We start from the raw sequence: 11031 nt of genomic DNA on the forward strand, positions 1-11031 counted from the left end.
GGGGGAAGGGGAGAGAAATAAATAAATAAATCTTTCAAAAAAAAAAGTTAGCCCATTCCTGCAGGTGTGGATCCACATAAGAGGATCTTTTGGTGAGTAGGAGCTTAAGTTAAGGTGTGACCCACCTCCCTCAGGGAGGGTCTTAATCTTCTTATTGAAGTCCTTTATGAGAGAATGAAATTCAGACAAAGAGAGAGAAAGTCACGGAAATTCAGAAGTCCACAGAAGCAACGAAACCCGGAAAAGAAGGGAGAGAGCAGCAGATGCCACCATGTGCCTTGCCATGTGGCAGAGGAGTCCAGGTGCCTGGCAGCCTTCTGGAAGAAGGTATCGTCTTGATGATGCCTTGATTTGGACATTTTCACAGCTTCAGAACTGTAGGCTCGTAAGCTACTAAATCTGCACTGTAAAAGCCAATGCTCTTCTGCTGTATTGCTTTCGGCAGCCCAGCAGCCTAGCGCACTAGTCTTCTATTTCAGGGCAGAGCTCGTTAAAGCCTGGTTTCCTTGGCCTGGGGTCTGTGCATTTAGAGCTGGCCCCAGTCAGCCTTTCTGCCATCCCCAGTAGTGAGCAAGAGCCTGGCCGGAGGTTAGCCCACCTTGGCCACTGCCGCTCACCTGCTCTGACTCCAGCCAAATGCCAGCACCGCTACAGCTCGCCCAGGGCCTGCCTGTCCTGCCTCCAGGCTGCAGTTGCTCTGGCCCCTTCTGCCTGCAAGGCCCTTCTCTCCCCTATACCTGCGAGCCCAGATCCTACCCACTCTCCCCAGTGAGCTCTCCCCTGGGCCTTTGGAGCCAGGCCTGTTGCGCTGAGCCTCTGGGGTGGTTTCTCCGTGGGGGCCCCGCACTTTTTGCCTTGCATGGGCACCCTCTACCCCACAGCTTGTCTCCCTACTGGACTGTGGGCTGTCTCCATTTGGGACCCCATATAGTAAATGTTCAGCGCCTGAGAGAGACGTGCTCCTGGTGTAACCCCCGCCTGCTGCCTCCCCTTTCTCAGCCCCCTGCCACCTTGTGCCCCCGTCTCTCGTCTCTCAAGGGTCAGTGGCTCCCAGAAGGGCCCTCACCTCTGCGGACAGGTGCTTACTCTTCCAGGCCATGATGGCTGTGGACCACGACAGGAAGCACTGAAGGAAGGTGAAGCACAGCAGGACCAGCTCCAGCCTCTGGATGTGGACCTGGGGAGATGGGGGAAGAGAGAGAGAGAGAGAGAGAGAGAGAGAGAGAGAGAGCAAGGACCCGCTGGGCGTTGGCAAGGCAGAGGAGGGCAGTGCCAACTTTAGCCCCCAGGGTGTGTATGGGATGGGAAACAGGGCCCCGAGGGTCTGAGTCACTGCTTTGTGCCCAATGTAAAGGGCCTCGGCGAGTATTTTCCCAATGTTTGAGAGCCAGAGAATCTCAGGGGTCCTGGGAGAACAGAAGGTGGCCTTAAGGGTCATCTCCTCCAACCCCGTTTGACAGATGGGGATCCTGAGGCCCAGACAGGAGCTGTGCCTTCTACAGGCGGTGCGGGGAGCTGCCGAGCCAGGACCACCGGAGACCTGGGGCATCTCAAGGGCCACGTGCATCCAGCAGGGAAGTGTGTGCATGTGTGTGTGGGTGGGGAAGGGGATAAGGAATAGTTGAGCCTCTTCTGGCTCATGGAATGGCAGAGGAGAGGCAGCTGTGGTGTGGTGGGAAGACCACCGGTCTTGGGGTGATAGATCTTACTGCACCACCCACTCGCTGTGGAGACTGTGGTCCACTGGCTTAGCCTCTCTGGGCCTCAGGGTTGACTTCCATAAAATGGAGATTATGAAGTGGGCATGGTCTGCTCTGCAAAGGTGCTCTGATGATGGGGTGATGGGGCTATGATGTTTAAAGAGCCTTGGATGGGAATTGGCAGTTCTCTGTTGTGGTCTTGGATTTGCTGCCAATTTGCTACTGACCTCAATCAGACCCTTTCTTTTCCCTGGGCCTAGTTTCCCCCTCTTTGCAAGGGGGCTTGGAGTCAGTGACTTGAGGCCCCGACCAGCACCCCAGTGCTGGCCCAGGGAGCTGGCAGGCATCTCCCCTTGCATCTCACCTCGGGAGGGATGGGCTGGGGATAGACTGGACTGGGGACCAGGAACGTCCTTTCAGTGAAGCCCAAGGCAACCCCTTCCTCAGAGTTGAGGACCCCAGGGGGCTTGGGCACTCACTGTGGGGTGGGGGTAAGCTCTCCAGACTGGGGACGGAAATGGATTCTCCAGAAAGAGATCCTTGGCAATGACAAAGAAGCCGGCCAGCACACACAAGAAGCTGATGAAGTTCATAACAAGGCACAGTGCTTTCTGCAAGAAAATAAAAAGTTAACAGCCATCGCTCAAAGGCTGGAGACTGGGATGTAGGGCCTCCTCCCAGGCCTGCCAGAAACTTGCTCTGGGCCTGAGGCTCTTGTCCAAACACGAGGGAGCTGAGAGGACCACCCTGCTCTCATATTCTGCAGGCCAGGACTGGGGGAGCCCAGGGCTGCCTCCAGATCCTTGGAACTCTGTAATCCTGGAGGAAGCTCCCATCCACCGTTGTCAACCTCCCAAGCCAGCCCTGTTCCACCTGGCATCAGATATGCCAGCTGTTCAGAGACTCAACTTCTACATGACCATGAAGCTACCCTGTCTGCCCTCCATCCCCACCCACCATGGTACCCCCCATCCTCCATTATATCATGCTCTTGGGTAAAGCATTATTCTAAGAGCCTCTTGCCAAATGCAAATCCCCTGTAATAGAGAAAGTATATGAACATTTGGAACCCTTTACACTAGAATGACCTTCTTTGCAATGAGAGGGTTCCTATGCTCAGGTATAGGAAGTGGGGGGCTTTGGCTCTGATCAAGTCCCAGGCCAGGAGGGTGAGGTCTGGGAAGTGGGCAGATCTTTGTCAAGCATCTCCTGCTGCTACTAGATAAGCTGCACAAACACCCTCCCTTGATAACCCACCTGATAAGGCAGGGAAGAGTCACAAGCCAGCCCAGGCTGAGGGACACCCATGTGGCAGGACCAGGCCATGGGCTTAGGCCAGGAAATATGCTTTTAAGGATGGTCCATCCATCATCCATCTATTTCCATCCATCCAGGCTTGCATTGACATCTACTCTGTGCCTACCTGGGCTACCCTGGGCACCGAAGATGCTTAAACCCTGTGCCCACTCTGAGCTTCATGAGAGGGGAGACAGACAAGGGGACAAGTAAGTACAAGGAGCTGTGGGTCCTTGCATGTCATGGCAGGTCAGGGAAGGCTTCCAGGAGGACAAGACATGTAAGTGGGGTCTTGAAGAATGATCAGGATGAAGTAAAAGACAGGCGAGGGAGGAGCAGTGGGGAGAGGACTAGGTGCTAGAGGGGACAGCAGTTCAGTTGGGCTGGTGCTTAGAGGTGGGAGATAGGTAGGGCCAGGCTTGCAGGTCTTGCACATTCACTTGGATGCTGGATGTAAGCCAAGGGTGCCCAGGAACCAGGAGGGTTGAAAGCAGGAGAATGACACAGCCGGACTTGCATTTGAGAAGAATCACTTGGGCTGCTGTGTGGAGAGCAGGCTGGATGACACCTCCAGCCAGAGAGGACCCTGGCCAGAATTGGGGTCCAGGGAGGACAGCGGCATGGAGAGGAAGGGATGGAGTCAAGAGAGGTCCAAGAGGTTGAACCCCAAGGGCTGGGGGAAGGGGAAAAGAGTCCGGCATGGTTCTTGAACTTCTGGCTTAGGGTTCTTTGGGCTTCTGGGTGGATGACCCTGTAGTGACTGATATTAAAACCCAGTAGGTTTGGGAGGAAGGAAAATTCTGTCCTAGACTGAGGGGTTGGAGTGACTCAAAGTCATTCCCTTTCTATCCACTGCACACTGCACTGGGAAGACAGAAGCATCTGATGGGGACTTCTTCCCTCCCAGAGGGAAGCCGCCAGCCTGACTAGTATCTGGGCCCTTCTGTTGCTATGGGTAGATGAATGCTCTAGAAAATTTTGAGAGCTGCCTCCCAGTCACCATCACACTCATTTGCCCTTGACAAAGTACTCTCTTCACCCCCCACCCCCAGACTTGTGATGGAAGGAAATGAGCTTAATGCTCCACTTACCAGACAAGATTTATGAAATGTCTCCATTGTTATCACCAGGGTCCCTGAAATGAGGAACTGTAGGCCAGATTTGAAACAGTCACAGGAGAGAAACTGGGGTTCCTTGAAACCCAAGTACTCCCTTCCCTTCCCATGTTCTCCAAAGAATCCAACCTCTGGTTCTTTCAACAGAGGATGGTAGAGCTGCCCCCCCAGGGACCCATCCCAGGCCCGTCCCACCTCGCCAGCCTTCTCTGCTCTGGTCAAACTGGTCTTCCCACCCACCCATCAACCTCCACATGTGGTCCCATCTCCACACCTTGGACCCTGCCCTTAGAATGCCCTCCCAGCTCCTCTCGCCTCCCCATTTTCCAAGACCTAACCTTCCCTCTGGGATCAGCAGCACTATCCCGTCCATTGTGAAACTTTCTCTTTTCTGAAACCCTGCAGCTTAGAAGCTGGTGATCCTTTGATTCCAAGGCCTCTAAGGCTGGTGTATATCAATAATCATTCTTCCAAATGTCGACTAAGCACCTACTATGTGCAGACACTTGAGTATTGGAATGACCAAGCATTGCCTGTGTAGACAGCTCCTTCACTGCTTGGTTAAAGCTTGGAGCTTGGGGCAGTAGGAGCAGAGGAAGGAAATGAGAGTGGGGTTTCCCAAGAGGGTGCCTTAGAGCTGGGACTTTGTGCATGGGCAGGATTCTGCCAGTGGGGCCAGGGGTGGGGAGGGCGCCCACAGGGACCGTGTGTGCAAAGGCTGGCGTGGAGATCTGGAAGGACCTGGCACTTTTGGGAAATGGTGTCTCGCCTCATCTCCACTGCTGCTGGCCTCGGGAGGATGGGGGCTGCGTCTTACACCCCGTGTTCCTGCAGACTGACTCTGAGAGACCCTGGCACCAGGGATGCATGGCTTGTCCCCACCCTGCATCCAGTCCCAAAGGCCAGGCCCTCCAGACCTTCGCTGCTGAGCACTCCCCCGCCCCATGTTTGGACTCCTACTCACAGAGGCAGCCCCCCAGAATGGATACCCAGACCTCAGGGCCACCAGGTGCAGGCTCTTGACGGCAGAGGCCAGGTAGCCCCCGAGGATCAAGTGCAGCAGAGCGAGGACCACGTGGAAGGCCTGGGTGGGAGAGGACAGGCCTGGGTGAGCCGGCCAAGGGAGGACGGTGGGCGATGGCCCCCACAGAGACCTTTGGTGCCCAGGACTGACCCGCTGGAACGACTCCCCTCCCTGCCCCCTTAGGGGTCCCGGTGGGCCTGCCAAGAAGGACCATCCCCCGGAATTTCCTGCAGGAAGAGCCAAGGCTGTTAAGGCTGATCCATAGCCACTGATGGGTCCCTTCTCCCCGGGAGCTGGCCCCTCCCTGCTGTCACCCTTGTGCAGGCAGTAGGTGTCCACAGGCTCTCCCCACCCCCACTAGCTTATTCAATTTTAGGGTGAGTGTTAAGCCGAGAAGGTGGAGATTTCTCCTCTCCCTCTGTCCCCTCAGGGCTCCCCAGCACCCTGCCTTAGACCTCCCTCTGCTCTGCTCCTACCCCAGGACCCCAGGAAGTGAGACTCACACCCAGCACCATGAGAAGGCCATCCCTCTTCCGGGACTTCTCCTGCTGCCAGTTTGGGGGTAGGACTCCGGGTGGAGTCCCCTTCTGGAGTTGAGTGGTCTGGTCAGGCTTTGTTTGGTCCAGGGGCTGCGGTGACGGGACATCCCCATCCTCCTCTCTGGAGCTGGGAATATCTGCTGATGCCTTACTGGTGGTTTCTGCTGCTGTGGCTTCTGCTGTTGTGGCTTTTTCTGCCGTGGCCTCTGGCTCAGGACACTGGCTATGCTCCAAGGAGAAAGGCCGAGTCAGAAACCATCTCTCTGGGTTGGCGCCCACGTAAGCCTGTGTAGGACGCGGTCACCTCTGCCCTCTGGACTGGGGCCTTCTAGAATACCGGTTACCTGACCTGCAGCCCCTGAACTTAGTTGACCTGGAATCACCTAGTCCCAGGCAAGGGGGAAAAACTGCCACTCTCAGTCTCTGTGAAGTCACAGCGACACTGCTCCTTCTGGGCCTGACAAACGTCACAACCAGTGCAAGAAAGAACTTTCTCAGACTGAACCGACTGCACTGTGGCATGAGCCCAGAGGAGCAGGAGACCTGCCTGGGCAGGTGTGGAGTTCCTAGCCTTAGCCATTAGCCCAGGACGAGCCAGAGCTGAAGGCAGGTGGGAAAGAAATCACTGTCCTACTACCTGTGGCAAGGCCTGGTCTGCCTCTGGGGTTTGAAGGGATGAGAAAGAGGTAGGAAGGACTTTCTGCTGAGGACTTGCTATGAGCCAGGAAGCCACTATTTACCAATGACAATAATTAATTACCTTTCTGTGCAAGGTAATTTGACATGCATGACCAGATTTTATCCTCATTTTAACTCCATGAATCTGTTGTTACGGCTTGAATTGTGTTTGACCTCCAGGCCCATGAATGTGAATTTATTTATAAATGGGATCTCTTGATGTTACTGGTTAAGATGAGGTCAATCTGGGTTAGGGGAGGCCCTAATCCAATAAGACTGATAGAGAGACAGAGAGAGGACCACGTGACAGGAGCAGAGCTTGAGTTATGCCACCACAAACCAAGGAGCATTATGGATGGATGCCGCCCATCAGAAGCCAGGGAGAGGCAAGGAATGGACTCTCCTCTTTGAGGAGACCTTGATTTTGGGCTTGGGCATCAGGAACCATGAGACAATAATTTCTGTCATTTACCCCAACAAGTCTGTGGTATTTTGTTACCGTAGCTCTGGCAAACAAAGGTGACTGACATTGAATACATTTTGCAGATGAGGCTCAGAGAGGTTGAACCACCAGCCCAAGGCCACACAGTGGGAAAATGGCTGGGCTGGGACTGAAGCCTGGTGGGCTGACTCCAGAGCCTACACGCTTAAACTCTCCACTCCACTGTTGGCTCAACAAATGACAATGAGTGTTCTAGGTATTTTATGGACATGATAAAGGGTCAGAGAAAACTTTTCAGGGGGCTAAGTGTGCCGCTTGCTGCCAGGGCCCTGATGACAAATCGCATGTTGATGCCTTGCAGCACATCGGAGCTTCAGGGGGCTGCCTGGTAGAGTAAATGAGAAAAGCTAGTCTTTCTCTGGGAAAGAGAGAGCCGGGAGAAGTGGAAAAGAAAGCTGGCTTGGGTGGATAGATGCTCAGTGGGAGAAGTTTTCTCTCTGGAGATGGGGCTAATGGGCAAATCATTTAAAGGGAGTGGGCTGTTCTCAGGGTCTTTTTCTGAATTAAAAAAGGGGCACATCCCCCTCAATTTTAAGTCTGGCTGTGAATTCAGGAGGTCCTGTTTTTGCCATGGAGGTGGTGTTGAGAAATAAAAACATAACCTTGCAGAAAAATATCTAACGGGCCATTCCTGCCCTAGCTTCTGTAAGTCAGCACGTGAAAACATGGCCTTGCAGGAAAATATCAAGCAAACAACTCCTGCCCCCTACTTCTATAATCTAACAAACCACTCCGCACCCCCCCAACTTCTGTAAATCATCCTGTAACTTGCACTTGCATTCTGCTTCTGCAACCCCACTTGCAAAATGTCACCTAGCAACGTGTTAGCCAATGAGCAAAAGTCATACTGATCCCACATAAAATCCTATATAAACCTATGAAAACTGAAGAATGGGGCTCACGGTTTGGAGACTGACTCCTCTGGGCCCGTGTGTGATAAATCTGTTCCTCCACTTCTTCTGAGTGTTGTTTTGGGTTTCCCTGTCCTTCAGAACTCCTGGCTTTGCTACAACAGTGGGGGGAGGGAAAGAGTCCTGGAGGCTGGGAGGGACACATAGCTGGGACAACTAAAATCTGGATGAGGAGGAGAGGAAGGGACCAGCCAGCCCTAGGCCAGCCAGGGCGTCATGGCTGGTGAGCACCAGCCCTGCCGAGGCATCGTGTAGGGTGGGGGTGCTTTGCACGCTGATCCTCCCTCAATCCCCGAAAGGTCAGAGCCATTACAAAGACGGGGCAACTGAGGCCAGGGACGTCAGCACCATGGACAGACAAGGAAGGTCAGAGCCATTACAAAGACGGGGCAACTGAGGCCAGGGACGTCAGCACCATGGACAGACAAGGAAACTTCCACGGCCAAGTTCACGCATCAAGGAAGAGCCTGGGACAGGAATTGTGTGCCATCTGATTCCAGCACCAGAGTCCGGAGCCTGGGCCACCAGGTGGGTCCCCCTTGACTGACATCCACTGACAGTCCCTGATTTAGTAGGTGGGACGGGGGAGTCCAGGCCTCTCTCCATCCTGGACTTCAGAAGCTGAGCCCGGGGACACGCTTCCAGAGGTGCTGGCTCACTGTTCTGTGACCTGACCCAGCTGTGCTTGAGAATCCGACCATCTCTCAATTCCCAGCTCATCATGGGCCCTGCTGACATTGCGAGTTGGACTGAGGGGTGCAGCCGGTAGCCGAGGCCTGTCCCAGACCAACCAACGGCTGCAATTATACTTCTGTAAGCTGGGAAGACAACCTGGGTCTGATCCTGGATGCCTCGGGAAGCAGGAAAGAAGGAAGACTTTTTAGCCTAGGTGTCTTGGATGTAATGGGTTGTCCAGGGAGACAGTGATGGCCCAGTCTTGAGAAAGTGGTAGTAGTGGGACCAGTTCAGAATGCCAATGGATTCAGGAAGCCAGAGCGGTCTTGTTCAAAGAATGTTCCATATCAGTAAGTCCACTCTAATCCATACTCTATTCCTCCATCCTGTGGACCTTAGAATGGTTGTGTCCACTCCCCCTCTATATCAAGAGGGGGCTTAGATTCCACATGGATGCTGGATGCAATTCTCCTGTTTTCAGTTGTAGGCACTCTTGGTTCCCTAGAACACTAGTTCTGGCAGATGATCTGCAGGAAAGGGATCCGTGGTCAAGCTTTGAAAACCTGGGATACCATCGTCCCCCTCTCTAGCAGTAAAGGCTCTGAGAATTCCGGCGGGAAGAACTCTGTTTTAGCATTTCCCAAAACTTTATTAGCTGTGGAAACTTTTTATCCTCATAATCCAATGCTTCCGTGCAGTTGGTGTTCTGTAGGGCATAGTTTTGGGCAAGGCGGCCTTAAATTTCCAAACTTCTGGTATCCGGGAATTTTAGTTCTTGCCTTCTTTGCCCTGCTTTTGGTTTTCTCATGTGCATATTGCAGTGGGGGCAGGGAGTGGACTCTGATCTCCGGGGTTGCTTCCAACTTTAATTAAGTCACTCATGGAATAGAGAGCTGATCTAAGGAACTTTACACCAGCAGAAGTAGGAATTGCAGGGGGTGGGACTTAGATAACCCGAGAGGGAAAAGTCTGTTTGTTTGGAAGCCTGGCTCCTGCTTTCCAAGGAAAAGGCTGTGAACTCTGACCCCTGAGGGCTTCTGCCAGGCTCACCCTGTCGGCGCTGCCCATCCATCTGCTTGGCAGTCCTCTCCTCCAGAGCCTGTCCCAGCTGCTGGGAGTGAGGGGGAGCTGGCCCCTCTCCCAATCCTTGGAGCCAGCTCAGGACCCGCAGGCCCAGCCAGCCTGGTGGGGAAGGGCCAATCTGGGAAGGGCTCCAGATGGAGCTGGGCAGGGCCTTTGCTCTGGGGTGGGGTCAGGGGGCCTGGATTCTAGTCCTGGTCCCGAGAGGCCCTGGACAAGTCCCATCCGCTCTCTGGACCTCTGTTTCCTCAAAATTGTCTCTGTGTGCTTGAATCTCAGGGACTGGAGTGGAGGTGGCTGAGGCCCTTGCCATCCTTATGGCCAGTGACCTGGCAGGTGCGACGGGGCTCTAGGGGGTGAATTCCTCCCTGGGGTGGAAGCTGTGGGTCCCCCACCCCCAAGATCCTCTTAACCATGTGAGGTACCCGTTCTCCAGCTGAGTCTAAGGACTGACAGCTGCTCCCTTCTGGGAGTTTAAGTTATATTCACGCCCACCCCTACTGCCAAGGATGGACTGTCACGGGGTATGTGGCCCACCCCCTTGCCTTAAGCTGGGACGGTCTGTGGAGCAGCCGGGGCTCCTCAGCAGGACCCCTCCTGGGGGACCAGGCTAAAGCTCGCCTGCAGCCGAGATCACATCCCTCCTGCCCGGTTCTCCTTCCCTTGCTCTTTGGAGAACATGCCCTCATGGATCAGCTCACAAAACCCTCACCTCTGGGAAACGGATGTGGCTCAACCAATTGGGCTCCTGTCTACCATATAGGAGGTCCAGGGTTGGATGCCCAGGGCCTACTGGTGAGGGCAAGCTGGCCCACGTGGGGAGCTGGCCCATGTGGAGTGCCAGCCCATGCTGGAATGCCACCCCGTGCCCCCTGAGTGGGAATGCTGCCCAGTGCGGGAAAGCCGCCCCGTGCAGGAGTGCCCACTGACGCTGAGAGCTGGCGCAGCAAGATGATGCAACAAGAGACACAGAGGAGAGAAAATAGGAAAGATGTAGCAGAGCAGGGAGTTGAGGAGGCACAAGAGAGTCATCGCCTCTCTCCCACTCCGGAAGGTCCCAGGATCAGTTTCCAGAGCCACTTAACGAGAATACAAGCAGACATAGAAGAATACACAGTGAATGGACACAGAGAGCAGACAACAGGGGAAACGGGGTGGGGGTGGAGGAATAAATAAAAAAACAACAAAACCCAAAAAAACCCTCACCTCAGGCTCTGCTTCTAGGAAACCTGAACTAAGACACCCCCTCCTTGTTTCCACTGGGGGAGGGCACTCACCTGGCTTCTGGGTCCTCCATTTCAAGTGTCCAGCGGCGCTGTGCTCTCTGGAGCTGCCTTAGCTCCACGGAGAGCCAGAGGCAGTCCCAGAAAATCAAAACATCTTTACAACCACAGACTTTGGATCTTCTTCCTTCTGGACCCACCCCCTCTTCATGCCCAGCTGTACGGAGCCTTCCATCTCCCCACCTCCCTGCCCTCACCCTCAGACCGATGGAAACCTTATCACCCTTC

The 11031-nt window shown here is 54.4% G+C and overlaps 1 protein-coding gene across 1 annotated transcript; it reads right to left on the reverse strand.

The window, feature by feature from the left end:
• Positions 1-1033: 1033 nt before the first annotated feature.
• MS4A10 (membrane spanning 4-domains A10) lies at positions 1034-11031 on the reverse strand. The gene is made up of 6 exons (XM_004446485.2): positions 10798-11031; positions 5639-5897; positions 5076-5195; positions 4088-4144; positions 2180-2311; positions 1034-1177 (listed from the first exon to the last, which is right to left on the reverse strand). Exons 1-6 carry the CDS (start codon positions 10815-10817, stop codon positions 1034-1036), a joined length of 732 nt encoding a protein of 243 aa, XP_004446542.2. The 5' UTR covers positions 10818-11031.

This window comes from Dasypus novemcinctus, chromosome 10 (genome assembly GCF_030445035.2).
Source record: "Dasypus novemcinctus isolate mDasNov1 chromosome 10, mDasNov1.1.hap2, whole genome shotgun sequence".
Lineage (NCBI taxonomy): Eukaryota > Metazoa > Chordata > Mammalia > Cingulata > Dasypodidae > Dasypus > Dasypus novemcinctus.

What these genes read in the sequence shown, in the direction of transcription:
- MS4A10 (XM_004446485.2), bottom strand. Translation starts at nt 10,817, where the DNA reads ATGGAGGACCCAGAAGCCAG. An exon ending in GCCTTCTCATGGTGCTGGGT is followed by an intron (nt 5,196 to 5,638) that starts GTGAGTCTCACT and finishes TCTCCCACCCAG; the next exon opens with GCCTTCCACGTGGTCCTCGC. An exon ending in CATTCTGGGGGGCTGCCTCT is followed by an intron (nt 4,145 to 5,075) that starts GTGAGTAGGAGT and finishes TCTGGCCTACAG; the next exon opens with TTCCTCATTTCAGGGACCCT.